The sequence below is a fragment of the Pseudochaenichthys georgianus genome, chromosome 15 (assembly GCF_902827115.2).
Source record: "Pseudochaenichthys georgianus chromosome 15, fPseGeo1.2, whole genome shotgun sequence".
Taxonomy (NCBI): Eukaryota; Metazoa; Chordata; class Actinopteri; order Perciformes; family Channichthyidae; genus Pseudochaenichthys; species Pseudochaenichthys georgianus.
In genome coordinates this window covers 27,925,382-27,946,631 of record NC_047517.1, presented here as the reverse complement: position 1 = coordinate 27,946,631, position 21,250 = coordinate 27,925,382, and the positions used below count along the sequence as shown (strand labels likewise).

Sequence of the window (21,250 nt, the reverse complement as noted above, 5' to 3'; positions counted from 1 at the left end):
CTGAAAAAGTACCATAAAAAAAATGCAATGGATTGTGAAGTCCAGGCATCACTATTGATTTCTCGAGTGCAACCTGTGCTTACCATTCATGATCTTGAAGACGTATGTGGCTATCTCCTCCACAGAGAAACTGCCTGAAAATCCTCCTGCTCCTCCTGATGTCCCTGGTTGACCCGGGGGGCCTTGTGGGCCTGGTGGTCCGGACAGGTATCTCCTCACATCCTCTCCTACACAGATCACAGCAGAGAGACACAGTTTAGGCCCAGAGCTTCCTCTGAAAATCTCAAACGTTTTTTTCAGGTTCAATGAGATCATGTTATATTATTTATTTAACAGTTTCAATAGCAACATTTATTTTTACGTTGTTTTAAAAAATGTATTTTAATCGTTAAACATTTATTAGAATTATGTTTTTATCACTATTATTTTTTTAATTTATTATTTCTGTTGTGCCTATATGTTCACTTTATTTTTATAGGGTTTTATATTGTTTTATCTATTCACATTTCTTTTGTCTTATCTTTCGGAGAGAAATCATTATTTATTTGATTGTATTTATTTTTGTATTATCATACCTTTTACCTCCTTGTGTCTCTTAACCTGTTAAAATGTTATATTTTGCTAAATGTATCTGTAAAGGTTTTAACAACTGATCTGAGGGGAATTTCTTGGTGTTTATTTTTAACTTGTGATGTGTGCACTTTGAGCTGCACGTGATGTATGAAAACTGCTATACAAATAAAGCTTTATTATTATGTTGATGAGTTCACATACAGTGGAGTGTAGCGTTGATGAGTTGCATGTCTGAAGTGGTGAAATGCATTTATTTAAGGGCTGTGCAAAAATACTGTACAACTTTGCAGTACTTTACTCGCGTATTTCTATTTGACGCTACTTTATACTCCATTATATCTCATATGAGAGTACTTCTTCCCACCACCACTGTGTATCTGACACCATTGGGCTCAGCCATAATGTGTATCGTACTCACTCTGAAGCATGGAGATGAGCCCACTGACCGTCAGGGAACCAGAGCCGTGTCCAGGGGGGCCGGGTGGTCCCGGAGGACCCTGAACCCCGATGCTGAGCCCTGAGCCCGAACCTGAAAGTAAACAGCTAAAGGTAACTCCCATTCCGCTTTAATTGTGTCCCATACAGTACGTACACATTACCTCACACTATCATTTAGTGATATATAATCTGGGCAAGGGCAGACTTACGTTGCATGTATGCGATCATACGAGTGGATATGTCCTCGATCGAGCCTGAGAAGGATCCAGGGGTTCCTGGAGGCCCAGGGGGGCCCGGGAGCCCGCGGACAGCCGACTGTGTGCTTCTACCTGCAAGGAGCAAATAAAACATGTTCATACTCAGTTGTGTCCCGTGTGGGATCCGTGTGTATGTGGGAGTGTGACTTTGCTTGAAAGAGCCCTTACTCAGATATTCAGAGATGTACTGCCGCATCTCAGTAGAAGAAGAGAAGGAGCCCGTCTGACCTGGAGGGCCAGGAGGACCTGCAGGGCCGGGGGGGCCTGAGGTGACTGAGATGGAGCCTGAAGAAAAGTGAGATGGTAAAGACATTGGAGAAAATGTAAGGAGTGCTGTCCGGCTAATTGCACTTAGTATCTTACTTATTATACAGGACCTTACTAAAAAGATCAATGATTTGGTGCTAAATATACAGAAAATGAATGTAAAACACCTGTTAACAAGATACAAATGTATGAATGTGTGTATTATAGTAAACTGTTCTCTACCTCTCGAAGAGCCATGACTACCTGGAGCTCCAGTGTTCCCTTAGAAATGACAGACAGCAGCATTATCGTCAGGCCTCACAATAAGTACTCTGAAATACAGACATTAAAACATTGTCTGCTCCCGCAGATTGAAATGTGTTAGTAGTACCTTTGATTCCCTGTATTCCAGGAAGTCCTGGCGGACCTGGAGGTCCAGGGGTCCCGAGTCCTCCACCATAAGAGGATACTGTTAGGAAGAAATAAATAAATATTTAGTGTACATCAAGAAAAGAAAAAAAAATGTGTGTGTGTGTGTGTGTGTGTGTGTGTGTGTGCATGTGCGTGTGCGTGCGTGCGTGCGTGCGTACCTCTCTCAGAGCTCCCTGATCTCCCTGGGGTTCCCGACACACCTGGCTGCCCTGCTTCACCTACGGCACACATGATGATGCCACAGTTATTTATGAAAGGAGTAGGAAGGCACACGATCAGTTGTATTGTTATGTAAAAAATCAATTGGTAAAAAAAATACATATTTTCTAAAGATACACACAAATAAAAGAACTATAGGTTACTTATGTAACCCCAGTACTCAGAGTAACATGAAGTGAGATGTCTCACTATGGGATGCGCCTCATCGCGGAGCAAACAGAAGCATCAATCTCATTACGCCAATCCTGATTGGCTGGTGATCTTGACGTCAGCGTCAGGGAATCCACCCCCTATAAGTAGCTTGCGCCACGACGCATGCGTCATTCAAAATAAGCACCTCTTCTCGCTTCACCATAGCAAGGAGGGCCGTCTGGTGAGACATCTCACTTCATGTTACTCTTAGAACTGGGGTTACGTAAGTAACCTATAGTTCTCATTCATAACACTCCGTTCGATGTCTCACTATGGGAAATTGTAGCTCCCGTATTGCCAGACGAGCTTATCTCGAAAAACACCAAACCGACCAGAACTTTAACAGGTAGGGCTCCGACTCAACCAGGTGCCCAGCACTGCTTGAGTCAAACTGGGAGTAGAACGTCCAGACTGTTAAAAGGCGGACCAGCTCAGGTCGACTGATGTAAACCAGTCGTTTTGTCGCACGAGCCGCAGCAGAGATGTGTGAGTGAGCATTCTGAACTTATATCTTTTTAGATATTTGTTCAGAGCCCTCAAATCAAGTATTGGCCGAATTCCGTTCCCTCCCCGTTTGGGAACGAGGAAGTACTTGGAGTAGAAGCCGCCCTGACTCTCCTCGGCGGGTACAATAGATATAGCCCTCTTTTCTAGGAGTGAGAGAATCTCTCTCTCCAGAATGAGGGCTGACTCTCCTCGGGCCTGCAAGTGCAGAATGCCCGAGAAGCGAGGAGGGGTGACAGCAAATTGGAGTCTGTAGCCCCGTGTTACTGTCTTGAAAACCCAAGCAGATGATGTGAGCATCTTCCACGGCGTGCTCCTTAGAGCGACATCTCCTTAGAGCGACATCTCCTTAGAGCGACATCTCCTCCTCTCTGAGTCTCTATTTGTTGTGTTATGGGGCCTACAGTGGTGCCCCCTTTTGACAATACCCACCGACACTGCGCATGCGCGTGACGGTGGTGCGTTTAAAGCCCCAGCCGGCACTGCACATGCGCGTGGCGGTGGTGCCTTCACAGACCCGCCAGTAATCCACCTTTTGAGAGAGGCCGTAGCTGCTCTCAGAAGGGGAACAATTGACGGGCTGTTTATTGGTTTTATTGATTTTCTTTTCATATTTTTTTTTTTTTGAGCTGCGCCCTCGGCCTGAAGCCTAGATGCGTCAGCGGCAAATGTTTTATAACAAAAGAATCAACCAATGTGTGACATGTGTTTGTGCGGACTTGAGGATGGTGTTGAGGCATCTCTCGAGGCGGCGGGAACACATTCAGAGCTGGGGAATGAACTTCCAGCTCTGTCACAGAGGGGAGAAGGAGGGGCTGTCACGCCGCTCGCTTCTTCTTCCTCGACTGCTGGCCGAAATTCTGGGTTGGCTGAGCCTGAGCTGCAGCCGGAACAGGAGATTTTCTAGGCCAGCTTGCCCTTGTCTCCAGCCTGGGCTGGGGACTCGGGACGGGCTGCGACCTCTGCGTCTGCGGTGCTTTAAACCGAGCAGAGTTCGAGGCAGCTTGGGCGAAGGACTGCTGCTGCGAAGGACTGCTGCTGCGAAGGCAGCGGCTGGACCCTTCGAGGGAGGCAGAGGTGGAGTGCCTCGTCCTCCTTCTTCTTCGTCTCACACCTCCTTTGCATGGAGGCGAGAGCGGAGCCGAAAATTCCCTCGGGAACGATGGGCATATCCAGCACATCCTCCTTTTCCCGGTCTGGGAGGTTGGTGAGGTTGAGCCATCTCGCTCTTTCCTGCACCACCATGACCCGTGTCTTGCCGTCACCGGGTCCTGGCCTGCCAGGGCGCGGGATTCCGGTTCTGTAGCCATCGCAGATAATGAGCCCCAGACCGACACGGAGAGGGGTTCACTCTCTGTGGCGGACGCCCCCGTGTCTTGACTGCCGGCCGGCGGGTCCGTGGACATGGGGGGGTCCTGTTCCGACAGGCTAGCTTGTCGTGCTAACCGTCGGCGGAGGCTCTTTACGGTGAAGCGGACACAATGTCCGCACGCCTCGGGCGTGTTCCAGCCCGAGGCAGGACGAACAGACCTGGTGTGTGTCTGTGCCCGAGATCTTCAACCCGCAGCCGCAGAGTCGAGCCACCGAGTCGAGCCACGAGTCGAGCCACCGAGTCCCTGACTCCTCTGGTGTGAGGGAGAGGGGCGTCCATCTTGTTCGCCTCGTGACGTGGAGAGGGCCCGCTCTCGACAGGTAGGATGGGAGAAAAGATAAAACCACCTTGTCCTTAATCCGGGGAAAGAGGACGGTGTGGGTATTTTATTCCCGGAGAATACTGACTGGTGTGACAGCATGCTCTTTAAATCCTTTCTTCCTCCGTGGGGAAGAGAAAATAAAAAACTTCCTCGCTACCGTGGTGTCGATAGAGAGGGAGCGAGCTAGCAACAGGTGTGCTGCTAGCTTAAAAAAAATCAGACCTTCCTTACTTTCTCGGGGAGAGAAGGGCGAGGTCGATTTTTAATACTAACTGCGTTAGTACTACCGTCTTCCTGCGAAGCAGAAGGAGTAGCCGGCGAGCGCCCGTCGACCGAAATGGGTATTTGGGTTCAGTCTGTGGACCGTTGAGCTTGTCCGGCTACTGTAGAGATGTGCTCTGAAGCGAGAAGAGGTGTTTGAATGACGCATGCGTCGTGGCGCAAGCTACTTATAGGGGGTGAATTCCCTGACGCTGACGTCAAGATCACCAGCCAATCAGGATTGGCGTAATGAGATTGATGCTTCTGTTTGCTCCGCGATGAGGCGCATCCCATAGTGAGACATCGAACGGAGTGTTATGAATGAGAACAACAATTACCTTGGTATCCTCTTGGTCCAGGAGAACCTAAAATAATGAAAGAGATTTTATAATAATGTGTTATTACATCAAAAAAAGAATGGCAGAGTTCTTTACATGAAACAAGATGTCTTCACACAATCTGCTCACCTGATGATCCTCTAGGCCCGACAGCCCCAGGTGGTCCTGGCGGTCCAGTATTAAACGTTCCTGTAAAAAAAAAAGTTTAGAAATGTTTTCTGTTGCTACTCAATATGTCTCAAACCAACATCAAGACAGAGCACAAGGTTAGATTTTGGATCTTACCTGAGCTGGATGAAAAGCCGGGTTCCCCTCTGTCTCCTTTAGGCCCTGGTCTTCCATAACCTAAAATATGAAGTTAATAATGATGTTATAAGTTAAGTTGATATAAAGAATGGATGAGCTTCACATAATACCAAACATACTGAATACATATTTGTACAGTGGATTTATTGAGTTGAAATACTTGCCTGTTGGACCTGGAGGCCCGGGCGGTCCTGGTCTTGAATCTCCTGATGAAGATATTTTTCAAACAGTCATTGACACAATTTGAAGATTATCACAAGAAGTCTGCGGTCTTTCTCAGATGCCGTTGAACAGATCCTATGAAATGATTGAGGATGATGTCTAAGATAATGCTGCAAAAGAGCATGTCATGTTTTATTTACCTGCACGTCCAGGTGGACCAGGTGGGCCGGGGGGGCCAGATATTGCTGATCCTCCACTATCGCTAACATGCCCTGAAACAGACACAGAAACACAGTTTTAAGAAATTAGTGGTATTCCAGTCTGTATAAAAATGACTATCTAACTTTTGCAGAACAACGCCAATCAGTGGCAACAAGATGTAAATACAGGAAGAAAATAAAAAAACAACCATTGGCAACTACAAGTGGTAGAATTACAGAGGTGTATTTACTGTACTTTTTTGAAGTGCTTTTACTTTATTAGATTGTGTTGTTATCATGCTATACTATACCTCTAACCCACTGCATTTATATAACGGTTAAAGTCAGAGAACAAATGCATAAATGTGACTTTACAAATCAAATGATTGCAATTAAGAAAATATAAAGGATTTTATTTCTCATGATTCAAATTGTCCATTTGAAAGATGGTTATTGTGTTAGTTATGAGACAGAAGATTACATATTTTTTAATTGATGTGTGCATCAGCAGATAATGCAACACTATGCCTGTAAACATTATTCATCTTATAGAAAACCATTTTTAAAAAGTACTCACTTGAGGTCAAGGTTTCAGATGTTCTCGCTGTTATTCCTTGTTCTCCCTGCTCGCCCCTAAATCCTCTGTCACCTTTAGTACCTATGAAAAAAAAAAAAACACAGAATCTATTAGACTCTACATTTCAGACTACATATCCAATTAAAAAAAAACTCTTCCTTTAGCTGCAAAAATACCTACCAGGTTGGCCAGGCAGACCAGCAGGGCCAATTGGACCTGAGGAGGAAAACACAAAATATCAGTATAATATTGTTACTACTGACATTGTTTGATTTTTCAGGGATTAGATGCTGTAAAGAGTCAGACCTGATAATCCTGGACGTCCAGCAGGGCCGGGAGGACCTGGGATGCCGAAAGAAGAGGATCCAGCTGGAAAACAAATAAAACATACATCAGATATTACATTTCATTTAGCTGGCGCTTTTATCCAAAGCGACTTACAATAAGTGCGTTCGACCAACAAAATACAAACTTGAAGAAAACAGAATCATATAAGTAGGCTTCATAGAGCAAAGACATTTCAAGTGCTACTCAACTGGCTTTAGATAAGCCAGTCCTTTATTAATAGTTCTATCGCTCGAGGTGGAGTCGAAAGAGATGAGTTTTCAGTCTGCGCCGGAAGGTGTGCAAGCTATCGGCTGTCCTGATGTCAATGGGGAGCTCATTCCACCATTTTGGAGCCAGGATAGCAAACCCACGTGTTTTTGCTGATGGGAACTTGGGTCCCCTTCGCAGCGATGGTGCGTTTGGTTGATGCAGAGCGGAGTGCACGTGCTGGGGTGTACGGTTTAATTACAGGGACATTCTCCCTGGAGTAACTATGGGCACTTTACTCAAGGGCACACTAGTGGTGGTGTTCCAGGCGGGATTTGAACTCACAACCTTCCGATCTTCAGCCCACCTCACTTATCCATTAGACCACCTCTACCCTACAGTAGATATCATCAAACTGTAACCCTGACAATAATAATATGTTGAAATATAAGAGTTAGCATGCTATGTTACCTGCGTTGATGATTCTTCCAGCGTCACCTGTTTCCCCTGAAACAGAGAGACACATGGTACAGATTAATAGCAGAAAGCATGTGGTATTTCACAGAACGTGCACTTTCTGCAGCAGATCATCCTAAAGCAAACTGTAGATGTACCTTTAGCGCCGGGACTCCCTGGGTTCCCTGGTATCCCTAAAAGCATGACGCAAATACAGTTTTTATGTTGAGAGCATTAAAAGAAAATATAATTTATGATAAAATACCACATAATTATTCATCATACCTGGTGGTCCTTGAAGTCCAGGTTGTCCTACAGAGGGGGAGATATGATCAATATATTATATTATCCACTTATTATAAAAGTTAGTAAAGTTGAAGATCCAGTTCCATTATTAAGGCATCAGGGTGGGTTTACCTGCATGTGCAGCATCTCCAGGAGGCCCAGCAGGACCCCTGAGTCCAGGAATACCTGCATGCCCTTGGCCACCTGAGGGCCAAAGTAAAACATATAATTAGAGATGATTTGAGGATTTTTTGAAGGTACTGAAAACAATGTTTGTGTGTAATACAAAATGTTCAAGAAGTGAAAGAAAAGTCTTGTTTCAGCTCAACATGGTTTAGTTGTGTCCTCTCCAATATTATGTAACAATACTTTGAACAGTTGTATATGTCATGTGTATTTATTGACTTTCTTTGTACCTCTTGATCCATCAGCTCCAGCCAACCCTGGTGACAAAAAAAAAAGCAAAACAATTGTTTAATGGAATGTAAATTCATAAGTTGCTCTGAAAACATACTGTTGATTTAAAGCCAGTATCAAAGGTGTATGTCATGTATTTAATGAACACTAAAATAAGCTTTCTTTTATATATATTTACAATGTGCTTTTAAGATTAGATTCTATATATTTGCACTCTTCTCACTCTGTATTGCATCTGCTGCACATCAATTTTACTCTGGTTGAAAAAAAAGTTTGAATTGATCTGAACTTTTTCAGAAAACTCCTCTCTGCTGCCCCCTGGTGGAGGATGTTTTAAATACTCTTGTTACCGCCTCACCTTTGTAAGGTTTTTGCATTACATTATTAATATCATGCTCTATAAAATGATAAAGATAAATAATATGCTATATAATTGAACAAATGTTAAATCTCAATAGATACAATACATTGTTAGTATGATATTTGATTTTGTTATGATCAGACTCATGATTATCATAATTCATTGCAAGTCACACTAAAATAAATGATAACAATTTGAGGGGTTTCGCAAGTAAACATTTTTATTTAACGTTTATTTACTCAGGCAAGTCATTCAGAACAAGTGAACACGGTGGCCTGCAACCTGCAGAGACTTTAGGAAGTAACTTCTTCCAGCCAAGAAACACACAAACATAGCCCCCTATAAAACCGCTAATTACCTACATTACATATTTTTAATAATTATCTGAGGCCGGAGGTCTGTAACTCACCCATTGATCCTTTCTCTCCAGCCAGCCCCTGCAGACCCGGTATACCACCATCACCTGAGGAACGGGACGACTGGATTAGGAAACAGCACAGCCTAAATAACAATAATAAGAACTTCCAATATGGTATGCTGTACTGACCTTTCACACCTCTGGCGCCTGTATCACCAGTGTCACCTAAAATTCACATTAATTAAACTGCGGTTAGAAAAATTATCTGACCTCAATAGTCCTATAAAAGCCTGATGTGGTTTCAACAAACCTTTAAGTCCTTGGAATCCAGCAAGCCCTCTGTCTCCTGCAGAGGGAGAAGTGTGACTGTGAGTAACATGATAATACATGTAATAAATGAACTAAGTATTTCAGTGTGACCGACCTTTAGGCCCATGTGGTCCTGTCTCGCCACGGAAACCCTGAGAACCTGGTTGACCTATATAAAAAATAAATCAAATTTAAACGCCGGGAATTAAGACAAGGCACTGTTAACAATATTATCACACATTTGAGATAATATACAGCTCAGCTGGTATTTCTGGAGCGGTTGTAATCAATGAATAAAAGGGAAAACTGACCTGGTGCTCCAAGAAGACCAGGAATTCCACTTGAGCCTTGGAAATAGATTTAAAATGATTAGAAAGTAAAAACACTGGTAAACAACAACATTATAATAGCATTTGGAAAATGTAATAATTAAGGAGTAAAAATTATAATTGAATTAAGGATTGACACAGACATTAGTGTAAATCTGGGAATGATAAGATTTGAGTGTGTCTGAGTTAGTTACTTTTCCTATTAAAAACTGAAAAAATTGATCGACAGAATAAAATCTAGTTTAGGAAAACGTTGAGAGTTAAAGCCACGAGGGGGACACATAATGTTTTTTGCTGCAAATGTGTGCTATTGAAGCAATGTGTTGTTGTCATTTAAGTGTGTGAGTGTAGTGTATTTTAATATTTGTTATGCCTTAACATTTTTGTGATTTGTTGTTTTCCAAGCAGTATAAATAGCAGAAACTTAATATAAGTTTGAATTCATCGTTCACAAAAAATGGCTGGGATTTTTGTAATCTTAACAACTGTATATATATTATATATCAACCTGAAGGAATATCTTGTTGCTTTCAGTGAATGATACTGTAGTCTTTATTCACAGACTGACTCTATGCTGCCACCTGGTGGTTGTCACAGTTCATACTGTTACAGATGTACCTTGTGTCAGCACATAAAACTATAGGTTATAGGAGTAACATGAAGTGAGATGTCTCACTATGGGATGCGCCTCAACACGTATGCAAACAGAAGCATCAATCTCATTACGCCAATCCTGATTGGCTGGTGATCTTGACGGCTTCGTCAGGGAATTCACCCACCCTTTAAGTAGCTTGCGCTACGTCGCAGCGTCATTCAAAATAAGCACCTCTTCTCACTTCGCCTTAGCAAGAAGGGCCGTCTGGTGAGACATCTCACTTCGTGTTACTCTGAGGGCTGGGGTTACGTAAGTAACCTATAGTTCTCATTCATAACACTCCGTTCGATGTCTCACTATGGGATATTGAAACTCCCGTATTGCTAGACATGCTTATCTCAAAAATCACCAAAACAACCAGAACTTAACAGGTAGAACCCTGTCTCAACACGGGGACCAGCACTGCACGGGCCACACTTGGAGCAGAGACATCTAGCCTGTAAAAGCGGACAAAAGTGAGCGGCCAGGACCAGCTCGCTGCTGCACAGATGTCTTGGATGGAAACACCCTTGAACAAAGCCCAGGATGTAGCCAGTCCACGAGTAGAATGAGCACGCAGGCCCGTTGGTGCCTGCAAACCCTAACTCGTATAAGCCAGAGCAATCGCTTCCACAATCCAGTGGGAGAGCCGTTGCCTGGTAACAGGCTTGCCCTTATGAGGGTTAGCCCAGGATACAAAGAGTTGGTCATTGCATCGAAACTCTTTTGACCTGTCCATATAGGTGCGTAAAGCACGGACTGGGCACAGCAAATTCGGCCGCTGTTCCTCAGAGGAACATTACATTACATTACATTGCATTACATTACATTGCATTTAGCTGACGCTTTTATCCAAAGCGACTTACAATAAGTACGTTCGACCAACAAAATACAAACTTGAAGAAAACAGAATCATATGTCATTATTATATAAGTACATATAAGTACATCAGGCTTCATAGCGCAAAACATTTCAAGTGCTACTCAACTGGCTTTAGGTAAGCCAGCCCTTTATTAGTATATAAGTGCTTTGTTAATAGTTCTATCGCTCGAAGTGGAGTCGAAAGAGATGAGTTTTCAGTCTGCGCCGGAAGGTGCGCAGGCTATCTGCTGTCCTGATGTCAATGGGGAGCTCATTCCACCATTTTGGAGCCAGGATAGCAAACCCACGTGTTTTTGCTGATGGGAACTTGGGTCCCCTTCGCAGCGAGGGTGCAGCGAGCCGTTTGGTTGATGCAGTGCACGTGCTGGGACACAGTCGCGGAGGAAATGCCTCAATGTCAATGGGGGTACATGAGCCAACCACCTTAGGTACAAAGGCAGGGTTGGGCTTCAGCAACACTCTTGTTTGCCCCAGGGCAAACTGAGTGCATGAAGGATGTACAGAGAGCGCATGAATGTCACTGACTCGCTTGGCAGATGCCAGAGCCAGTAACAACACTGTCTTCAGTGACAGGTGCTTCATGTCAGCTTCTTCCAGGGGTTCAAATGGAGGTCGAGTGAGCCTATCTAAAACCACTGCCAAGTCCCATAAGGGCACCAGTGACCTGGAAACAGGGAGGAGCCTGCGAGCCCCTTTCATAAAACGGCAGACCAAAGGATGTTGGCTAGCCGTCTTTCCCTCAAAGCCCACATGGCATGCAGCAATAGCAGCCAGGTACACCTTGATAGTAGAGAAAGCTCTGTGTTTATCAATCAGGTCCTGTAGAAATGATAGAATCACCCCGACAGGACATTGAAAAGAGATGTGCCCTTTTTGAAGGCACCACTTCTCAAACACCCTCCACTTACAGTCATAGAGAGACCTGGTGGAGGAAGCTCTCGCACTCTGAATAGTGTTTATCACCTTCTGAGGGAGACCCACTGTATTCAGATTGTACCACTCACGGGTCAGGCCCATAGTGCCAAGCGCTCTGGGTGTGGGTGAAAGATCGTCCCCCCCGCCTGAGACAGTATGTCCCTGCGTAGCGGGAGCTGCCATGGCTGCCCGCACAGCAGCTGATATATCTCCGCCAGCCAGTACATTGCAGGCCAGTGTGGAGCTATTAGGATCAGTGTGTGGCGTTGTTCTCTCACTCTGGCCAGAGTTGGGGGTATCAGAGCCAGGGGTGGGAACGCGTACAGAAGGACCGGAGGCCAAAGGTGCGCGAGCGTGACCACGCCTAACGGTGCGTTTAAATCGCGCATTGAAAAGAACAGCTGACATTGAGTGTTTTCTTTTGATGCGTACAGATCCACCGCGGCCCGGCCGTAACGCACCCACAGCTGACTCACAATCATTAGATGTAGAGTCCAGGCTGCATATAGTGGTGCACCTCTGGACAGCAGATCTGCCCCGAGGTTCATCACTCCTGGTACGTGCGTCGCTCTCAGAGAGAGGAGACGTCCGCAGCTCCATAAGATCAGTTTGTGTGAGTGAGCATTCTGAATTTGTATCTTTTGAGATATTTGTTCAGAGCCCTCAAATCTAGTATTGGCCGAATCCCGTCCCCTCCCCGTTTGGGAACGAGGAAATACTTGGAATAAAAGCCGCTCTGACTCTGTTCGGAGGGTATTATCGATATAGCCTTCTTGTCTAGTAGCGAGAGGATCTCTTGCTCTAGAATATGGGCCGACTCTCCCCGGGCTTGCGAATACAGAATGCCCGAGAAGTGAGGGGGGGTGACAGCGAATTGGAGTCTGTAACCCCACGTTATTGTCTTGAAAACCCAAGCAGAATCTGTGAGCATCCTCCACTTTTCGCTTCTCAAAGCGAGCGGAGATGTCACAGCTCTGTCGTCTGCCCTCAGTGTCTCTATTTGTTGTGTTATGGGGCCATCTAGTGTCTGAACATGGTGGTACCCCAGGTTGACAACCCCGGTCGACACTGTGCATGCGCGTGGTGGTGATGCCTTCACAGCCCCGTCCATCGTCCGCCTTCTGAGAGAGGGAGCAGCCACTCTTAGAAGGGGGGTAGACGTCAGACTGTTAATTGTTTTTATTGTCTTTCTTCTCATTTGTATTGACTGCGCCCTTGGCTTTAAGCCTGGAAACGATAGTGGAAAATGATTTATTAAAAGACAATAGTGATGACATGTGTTTGTGTGACTTAAACGAGCAGCGGAGCTTGCTGTCGTTGATGTTAAGTCCATTTCCCTCATGGCACGAACTTGAGGATGATGTTCTGACATCACTCGAGGCGGCGGGAGGATGGGGGCATGGTTGCATCCCGGAAACACATGAGCATCTAACACTGGAATGTGTTCTTGAGCTGGAGAACAGGGAACTTCCAGCTTCTTTATCGAGGAGAGGAGAGGAGGCTGTCAGGCCGCCTTCTTCTTCTTCTTCTTCTTCGTCTGGTGGCTGAAAGTCTGGGCCGGCTGTGCCTGAGCGGCTGCTGCCGGAACCGGACACTTTCTTGGCCAGCTCATCTTCGCCTCGTGTCTGGGCTGGAGACCCGGGGCAGGCTGTGGCCTCTGCTGTTTCGGGATCTTGAAACGGGCAGGACGTGAGGCAGCCTGAGCGAAGGACTGCCGCGGGGCCGTTGAAGGCGGCGGCTGGACCCTTCGGGGAAGACAAAGCTGGAGAGCCTCATCCTCCTTCTTTTTGGATTCACACCGCTGCTGCATCGAAGCTAGAGCGGAGCCAAATATGCCCTCGGGAACAATACGCATGTCCAAGACGTCCTCTTTTTCCCGGTCTGGAAGGTTGGTCAGAATGAGCCACCTGGCTCTCTCCTGTACCACCATTATCCCCAGTGCTTTGCCCGTGGCTTGGACTGCACAGCGCTGCACACGGAGGCAAATGTCCGTGATCGCTGCGATTTCGTCCCACACGGCAGGCTCAGGTTTGATCGTCATGTCCTCGCAGAGCTCCGCCTGGTAGGCGGTCAGCAGCAAGGAGACGTTGAGCGCCCTGGCGGACAAAGCTGCGGCTTTATAGGCTCGTTCGGTCATTGCTGACTGGAAGCGGTCTGCCTTTGCCGGTAGCGTGGGGTTCCTGCTCGGTGCCGAAGCCAGCCGCGGTTGGAGGTGGGCTGCCACCAGCGGTTCCATGGGCGCCATGCGGAGCAGGCCGAGCTTCTCCATGCCGACACAGTCTAAAGAGGAGGCACCCTGGATTGGGGCCTTGTTGCTGAAAGGGCGGTCTCTCCACCAGCATCTCTGGAAAGACTGGGAGAAGCTGCCTCTTCGTCCTCGCTGCTTGGGGCAAGTTCTTCCCCTCATTGCGAGATCTGGAGGTCTCCTTGGCCACTTCAGGCCAGGGGATGTCCAGCCTGGACGCAGCGTGTTGGCACACGGCCTGCAAGTCCATACTGAGGCAGGGCGAAGCTGGTGTGCTTTCGCTCGGGGGAGCGGACATCGCCTCCGCCTTGGCAGCCTGGGCAGATGAAACGAAGATGTCATCTTCGTGTTCATCCGAGTCGGATAAGAGGAACTCAGAGGCATCCTCTTCATCCTCCTCCATATAATCTAGCTGTAGGACATCCTCCGCGGGTGGAACCACGGTGAGGTCCAGTTGGGAGCCCCAGCTTGACACAGTGCGCGGCTCCGCTCTCGCGGCTCTTGCCGCCACCGGGCCCCAGCCTGACACGGCACGGGGCTCCGATTCTGCGGCTACCGCCGTTGTTGAGCCCCAGTCTGACACAGCACGGGGCTCAATCTCCGCGGCGGTCGCCACCATGTCCCGATTGCTGGCCGGCGAATCAACGGACATGAAGGGGTCCCGTCCCGACAGGCTAGCTTGGCGCGCTAGCCGTCGGCGGAGGCTCTTGATGGTGAAGCGGGCACAATGCCTGCACAAACCGGGGGTATCGATAGCTTCCTGGGCGTGTTCCAGCCCAAGGCAGGACGAGCAGACCTGGTGTGAGTCCGTGCCCGAGATCCTAAACCCGCAGCCGCAGAGCCGAGCCTCCGAGCCGAGCCTCCGAGCCGAGCCTCCGAGCCTCCGACTCCTCTGGTGTGAGGGAGAGAAGGGTCCATCCTCGTTGGCCGGGGTGTCGGCGCGGAGGGACAAGCTAGTAACAGGTATGTTACCGAAAAAAATCCAACCTTATCGTTATTCCGAAAGGAAAAAACGACGGGGTAGATTTTTCTTTCAAAAATATGAACTGGTGTGTTAATATCTTTCTTATCTCCGTCTCCTCTGGTGTGAGGGAGAGAAGAGTCAGTCCCCGCTCGCCGTGGTGTCGGTGCGGAGGGATAAACAGGTATGTTACTGTTTGAAGAAAAAAATCAAACCTTACCGTTATTTCGAAAGAAAAAACGGCGGGGCAGAAAAAAAAAGCAACCGGCAAGCGCCCGTCGACCGAATGTTAGCTTGGGTTCAGTCTGTGGACCGTTAAGCTAGCCCGGCGACTGATATTCGAGATGTGCTCTGAAGCGAGAAGAGGTGTTTGAATGACGCTGCGACGTAGCGCAAGCTACTTAAAGGGTGGGTGGATTCCCTGACGTTGACGTCAAGATCACCAGCCAATCAGGATTGGCGTAATGAGATTGATGCTTCTGTTTGCATACGCGTTGAGGCGCATCCCATAGTGAGACATCGAACGGAGTGTTATGAATGAGAACCAATAGTATTCTGATGTCAAAACACAAACATATTTTTTTCTAAGGAACATTGAGTAATATTCAATAATCTCACCTTTAGGACCGACAGACCCAGGTTCCCCGGGAGAACCTGCATGAACAGAACAAGACATCCTGATGTGACACATTCAAGATAAACTGGCTGTTATTACTGTATTATAAAAACTAAAGTTATTTGTCTGCTGGGAATCTGAGCCCTACCTCTTTCACCTTTCGCTCCAAAGCCTGCAGGTCCTGCATCGCCTCTGGGGCCCGACTGGCCCTCGCGACCCCTGACGCCAGGTGCCCCATCCAGCCCATGATCACCTGACCAGACAATTTACAGATAAAATGTCTCACTGTTATTAAGCTAAAGAACATACTTGCATCATGTTGTTTGAGCTGAAGTGCTCTCTGTACCTTGACCTCCTTTCTGTCCTTTCTGACCCTCAGGGCCTGCATGTCCCATGGAGCCCGGAGCACCTGAGGTCAAAGGTCATAGTCAGTAAAGTAAAGTAAATATAAAACACTGGTAAAGACTCAATGGAAAGTTAGCCATCATTCCTCACCTGGAATTCCAGGGAAACCAGAGTCTCCTGTGAAGTAAAATATACATTTGATTATAACAACTACAGAATTAGCAATCTGAAAAAGATATGTAGCAGTAAGTAATATATTTCCAGGGTCCCTTAAAAATAATACAAAATAAATGCACATGCTAAAACACAAATAATGTTGATAATCTTATAAACAAGGGAACATGGAATGATTTCATATATATATTTGTTTAAATGTCACCTTTAGGTCCAGTAAGTCCTCTCTCTCCCTGCACTGAGGACACTAGAAAAGCTGAGACAGAAAAGAACAGTTCAATAAACGTGTGTGTGTGTGTGTGTGTGTGTGTGTGTGTGTGTGTGTGTGTGTGTGTGTGTGTGTGTGTGTGTGTGTGTGTGTGTGTGTGTGTGTGTGTGTGTGTGTGTGTGTGTGTGTTTAATAGTTGTCACAATATAAGTGCAGTACCTCTGTATGACTGGGAATGCATTTCAGTTCTTAACATCCGCTGGACCAAGATCTGCAGAGCAGCAGCATCCATGTGTCCTCCGCTCACTCCGGTCCCGAAGGCAACGCCTTCACTGTGGCCGGTACCAGCAGAACCGCCAGTGCTGCCGGCAGAGCCACTGAGAACGGTACCAGAACTAGAAGAGCCACTGAAAGAGGTTCCAGAAGAACTTCCACCACCGAGACGGGTACCAGAACCACCAGCACCTCCACTGAAACCACCACCAGCACTGCCACCAGTACCGCCACCAGTACTGCCACCGGCACCACCACCGGCACCACCAGAACTTGTCCCAGTCGCTCCACCGGCTCCAGCACCACCAATGCTGACGTCAAGGCCGTTTCCACCTCCACCAGTAGAGCCGCCAGCACCAGCTGCAACACCGATTTGTGTTTTGGATCCCGAACTTCCAGCTCCACCCCCCATATATAGCGTGTTGTCGGTGTGGGAGGTACCTCCTCCACCTGCACCTACACCTCCTCCACCTGCACCTACACCACCTCCAGCAGCTCCAGCTGCAGCTCCAACCGCTCCTGCTCCTGCAGCTCCAGCTCCAGCGGCTCCGAAGGTGTTGATGTTATTTGAAGTTCCTGACAGCCGGCTGGTACGAGCGGAGGACTCAGATTCCAGCGTACCCACTCGACTCTTCAGCTTTCTCACGTCCTCAGCTGAGAAAAGGATTCAAACTTGGTGAGGTTTCATTAGGTTACACCGTCTCTCACACAAAGCCCTTGGGTCGACATTTATTGAAAATTGTATTGGCATAATAATTAAAATAAAATGTTTTAAAAAATAATAATACCATTATTAAATCATAACATTATACTTATTAAAAGTTAACTCCTAAAAATAAACTTAATTAATAAATGGGGACATTGACTGACTCCTAAACACAATGTACCAAATAAAAAATATAAAAGAAAGTGAATAACTTTTCAAGTCAAATTTAAATGATTATGTGATTTATGTCTCTGAAAATATCTAACCTTAAAAAAAATGTGTATCTACCTTTAACAGAGCAGTTAAACGTGATGCACTTTCTGACAATAATACATACTGCCCCTATAGACAGTATGTACTGTATGTACTCTATAGGATCAGATTTCAGGTTCTCTTTCTTTAGCACATTTTTCTACAGGAAAAATCCTCATCTGCTGCAGGAAAACAAACTGGAGCCTCTGATGTCATCAAGTAACGATTTGCTGGAGCTGCTTCACTGACAATGAAAGCCAGACCCTCTTTATGGTCTAAAGGTCAAATTTACAGGGAGGGGATTACATTCATTGTCTAAGCAGCACAGTGAAAGCGCTGTGAAGAAATGCTCAGTATCCTGAAGCTAAAACACACTTTTTATTGGTTTAAAAACACACTCCCAGGCGATTTACTGCCAAGCTTCTCCACAGAGTATCCTGTGATTCTAAATGCTTTAACTTTGGGGACATTTTTATTGTCCCCGATTAAAATATCATTATGTTGAACAACAGCCTTACCCAGTGCAATGAGCCCAAACAAGAGTCCCAGCAGGAGCAGGGAGAGGAGGAGAAGACCCAGCAGCCATTTCCACCAGGAGCAACACGCGTCCGAGCAGCAGCAGAATCCTCCTCCGCCTCCGAAGATCCCGCTGTCCCGGTTGATCTCTGAACACAGACGTCATTTTTAGTTAATTTACTTTATTCCTACTCATTTGTGTGCCCGTACATCACCTGAAATTCGAACAATTCACTGTTGAAGAACGCTGTGACATGTGAAACTGTAATACTATGTGAAACACTTTTAACTGGTTCAGCTTACCTATACATTATATCTAATACATATATGTCACTATTAATAAAACACTCTCAATGTGTTCGGTAATAAATAGAAAGAGTCCTTAAATACCAACATATTCATCATTAATATAAATATCATCATACATGCAATCAAAAATACCTGCATAGGTTGATTTGTCTTTCATCACAACTCCAGATGTCCCAGATGACCCGTCTGACGTAGGGATAAATAAACATCACATATTCATTTCTTTAATAATAATTCAAGTTTATTTGTGTTTTTAAGAGACGTTTTTGATTACCACTCACAGTAAGAGTTGCCACTCTCTGTCTTCAGTGGCGCCGTCTCAACGTAGCTTGAAATAAGCTTCTCTTTCTTCATCGAATCTCCTGACAGCGACCCTGAAAAGATAAGAAACTGAATGTTGGTGATGCTATGGAAATCTCACTAATGCAAAGACTTTCCCAGTGAGGCGGAAATTCAGTTAAGGTTGATTAGGCTTTTTCATTTAGAAACAGAAACGAGAGAGATTTACACAATGTTATTAAAACTGTATGTCCTTTACTTGCCTCAAAATGACCAGAAAGCAGGATTGCACCATGGTGTGCTATTGTTTAAAGTATGATGGGTGTATGCGCCACAACTCGCTGTGGACATCAGGAATTTAAGGATCCAAAATTGGTCCAAGAAAAGTTGAGAAACCTTATTAAGTTGTGAAAGAAACCAGTGTTTCTCCAGCAGGATGTAGCAGTCTCACCTCCACTCATCTGAACACTGCTGGTGGTGAACTGCTTCCCGCTGTCTTTAGCCATGATCAGCATGTCAACGTCTCTCTTGGCCGCCACGTTCTCCTTGTCAGAGATCAGGAACTTATAGTCTCTCTTATAGGAATCATCAACTGTGGTTCTAGTGGCTGGCAACAAAAGAAAGTCAGGATTAATTGAGGATTCAGAATTGTTAGATGTGATTTATAAAAGTATTGTGGACTTACTTGCAGAGACTCCAGTGCTGGCGACTCCCCCACCATTTGACAAATTCTTCTGAACGCCATAACCTTTAAAAAATAAACACCCAACAGATAAAAACTCTGATAAGAAATGTGTTATTTTATATAAAGAACACTGTCAGATAACATGCTGCCATACCTCCTAGGTTAGTAGTCACGTTTCCTCCACTGGTGGTGAGCACAGTGGGAGAGGTGGGAGCCAGGTTATTCTGGAAGCCGTAAACTAAACAGATATAAATGATTTAAGTTGATTAGGTTACATAAACTCATATAAAAACACACACTTGCTCACAGGACGCACAGGGATAATCAAAAACGTAATTGCTTAAAACAAAACAAACTGAAAAAGTAGCACAGGAAAATCTTGTTTTGATGATCTAACAGGGGAAAAGAGGTTCTGCTTTGCTGTTCCTTTACTTTAACAAATCTGAGTGAAACAGGTGGGGAAAAACGTTTTGGCAGGTGAAAAAATGTTTGGCTCGTGATTGAAAGTGTTTGTAATATTCATGTTGGGCACAAGATGCTAAGGTGCAGCACTACGCCATTTTCAAAGTAAGTAAAAATATTCATGTTTCACAGGTGGAAAAAATTAACACACTTAGAAAAATGTTCCTGGCAGAAAAAGAAATATTTTTACTTGGAAAAACTTTTTTTCCCGGCTGTTTCACACATGTCATTTTTTCAAAGGAATGCAGAGAGAAGGCTGGCATAACCTTTTTCTCACCTGTTTTACATCATAAGCACAGGGGAAACTATTTAGATCAGACTTAGAAAATCGATCCCCGGAAAATGCTACACAGGAAAATCTCTCTCACTTATATCATCTTATATAAGGCACCACAGAGGCAAAACCATACGCAAAACATCCATTACTACCTACAGATGGGTCCATATTTCACCTGCAGGTAACAGGTCATATTCACTCTATGTTAGGTCTTACCGGAGAGGGAGGAGGGTGAGGTGAGACCAACTGGAGCGGTTCCTCCAGCCAAGTTGTTGTTCCCGGCCTGGTAGGCGTAGCTGCTGGTGTTGGCAGCCATCACCGTGGTGGAGGCGGAGGGCAGCGTGGTGGTGGACCAGGAGAAAGTAGGAAGTGTGGCGTCCAGTGTGTCATACTGGCCTGATCTCACACTGCTATCATACTGGCCTGATCTCAGACTACCATCATACTGGCCTGATCTCACACCATACTGGGCTGATCTGACACTAGTATCATACTGGGCTGATCTGACACTAGTATCATACTGGGCTGATCTGACACTAGTATCATACTGGGCTGATCTGACACTAGTATCATACTGGGCTGATCTTATGCCGGTATCATACTGGGCTGATCTTATGCCGGTATCATACTGCCCTGATTTCAAACTCATGTCGTACTGTCCTGACTTCACACCAGTATCAAACGGTCCTGATTTCAAACCAACAGCATACGGGACAGATTTCACAGCAGTATCATAGTGGTCTGATGTCACCGTGACATCATACTGGCTTGAGTTTACACCAGTATCAACCCGCCCGGATGTCAGACCGGCGTCATAAAAGCCTGATGTATCAATGGTGTGTAACCCGGTTGATCTAACACCAGAGCCAAAGGAAGCTGAACCTGCTGGAAAGAGACAAAAGGAAATGACAAACATTAAGAAAAAGCATCTATTTTTTCCTGAATAATAATGCATTCATATTTTGCTAGTGTGCATGGATGGTTCAATCCATACCTTTTTAATCAGTGCATATGTATATATGTGTATGTTGATTATGTATGTGTATATATATATATATATATA

At 45.7% G+C, this 21,250-nt stretch overlaps 1 protein-coding gene across 2 annotated transcripts in view; it reads right to left on the bottom strand.

Moving 5' to 3' along the window:
- The window catches only part of col17a1b (collagen, type XVII, alpha 1b), a 36,478-nt gene that overhangs the window by 4,099 nt on the left and 11,129 nt on the right, over nt 1–21,250 (bottom strand). For both annotated transcript variants that reach the window (XM_034101461.2, XM_034101462.2), the window contains exons 10-47: nt 20,404–21,069; nt 19,603–19,686; nt 19,449–19,511; nt 19,215–19,370; nt 18,766–18,858; nt 18,617–18,670; nt 18,178–18,324; nt 16,648–17,355; nt 16,426–16,476; nt 16,197–16,223; nt 16,048–16,110; nt 15,850–15,954; nt 15,704–15,739; nt 9,431–9,466; nt 9,235–9,288; nt 9,121–9,156; nt 9,000–9,035; nt 8,862–8,915; nt 8,091–8,117; nt 7,807–7,878; nt 7,675–7,701; nt 7,548–7,583; nt 7,405–7,440; nt 6,706–6,768; nt 6,580–6,615; nt 6,400–6,480; nt 5,823–5,894; nt 5,625–5,666; nt 5,440–5,499; nt 5,284–5,343; nt 5,155–5,181; nt 2,105–2,164; nt 1,906–1,983; nt 1,758–1,796; nt 1,437–1,553; nt 1,221–1,340; nt 992–1,102; nt 84–227 (exon numbers count right to left, since the gene is read on the bottom strand). In XM_034101461.2, coding sequence (XP_033957352.1) covers nt 84–227; nt 992–1,102; nt 1,221–1,340; nt 1,437–1,553; nt 1,758–1,796; nt 1,906–1,983; nt 2,105–2,164; nt 5,155–5,181; nt 5,284–5,343; nt 5,440–5,499; nt 5,625–5,666; nt 5,823–5,894; nt 6,400–6,480; nt 6,580–6,615; nt 6,706–6,768; nt 7,405–7,440; nt 7,548–7,583; nt 7,675–7,701; nt 7,807–7,878; nt 8,091–8,117; nt 8,862–8,915; nt 9,000–9,035; nt 9,121–9,156; nt 9,235–9,288; nt 9,431–9,466; nt 15,704–15,739; nt 15,850–15,954; nt 16,048–16,110; nt 16,197–16,223; nt 16,426–16,476; nt 16,648–17,355; nt 18,178–18,324; nt 18,617–18,670; nt 18,766–18,858; nt 19,215–19,370; nt 19,449–19,511; nt 19,603–19,686; nt 20,404–21,069 — 3,777 coding nt within the window. The remainder of the gene's footprint in view (nt 1–83; nt 228–991; nt 1,103–1,220; nt 1,341–1,436; nt 1,554–1,757; nt 1,797–1,905; nt 1,984–2,104; nt 2,165–5,154; nt 5,182–5,283; nt 5,344–5,439; nt 5,500–5,624; nt 5,667–5,822; nt 5,895–6,399; nt 6,481–6,579; nt 6,616–6,705; nt 6,769–7,404; nt 7,441–7,547; nt 7,584–7,674; nt 7,702–7,806; nt 7,879–8,090; nt 8,118–8,861; nt 8,916–8,999; nt 9,036–9,120; nt 9,157–9,234; nt 9,289–9,430; nt 9,467–15,703; nt 15,740–15,849; nt 15,955–16,047; nt 16,111–16,196; nt 16,224–16,425; nt 16,477–16,647; nt 17,356–18,177; nt 18,325–18,616; nt 18,671–18,765; nt 18,859–19,214; nt 19,371–19,448; nt 19,512–19,602; nt 19,687–20,403; nt 21,070–21,250) is intronic.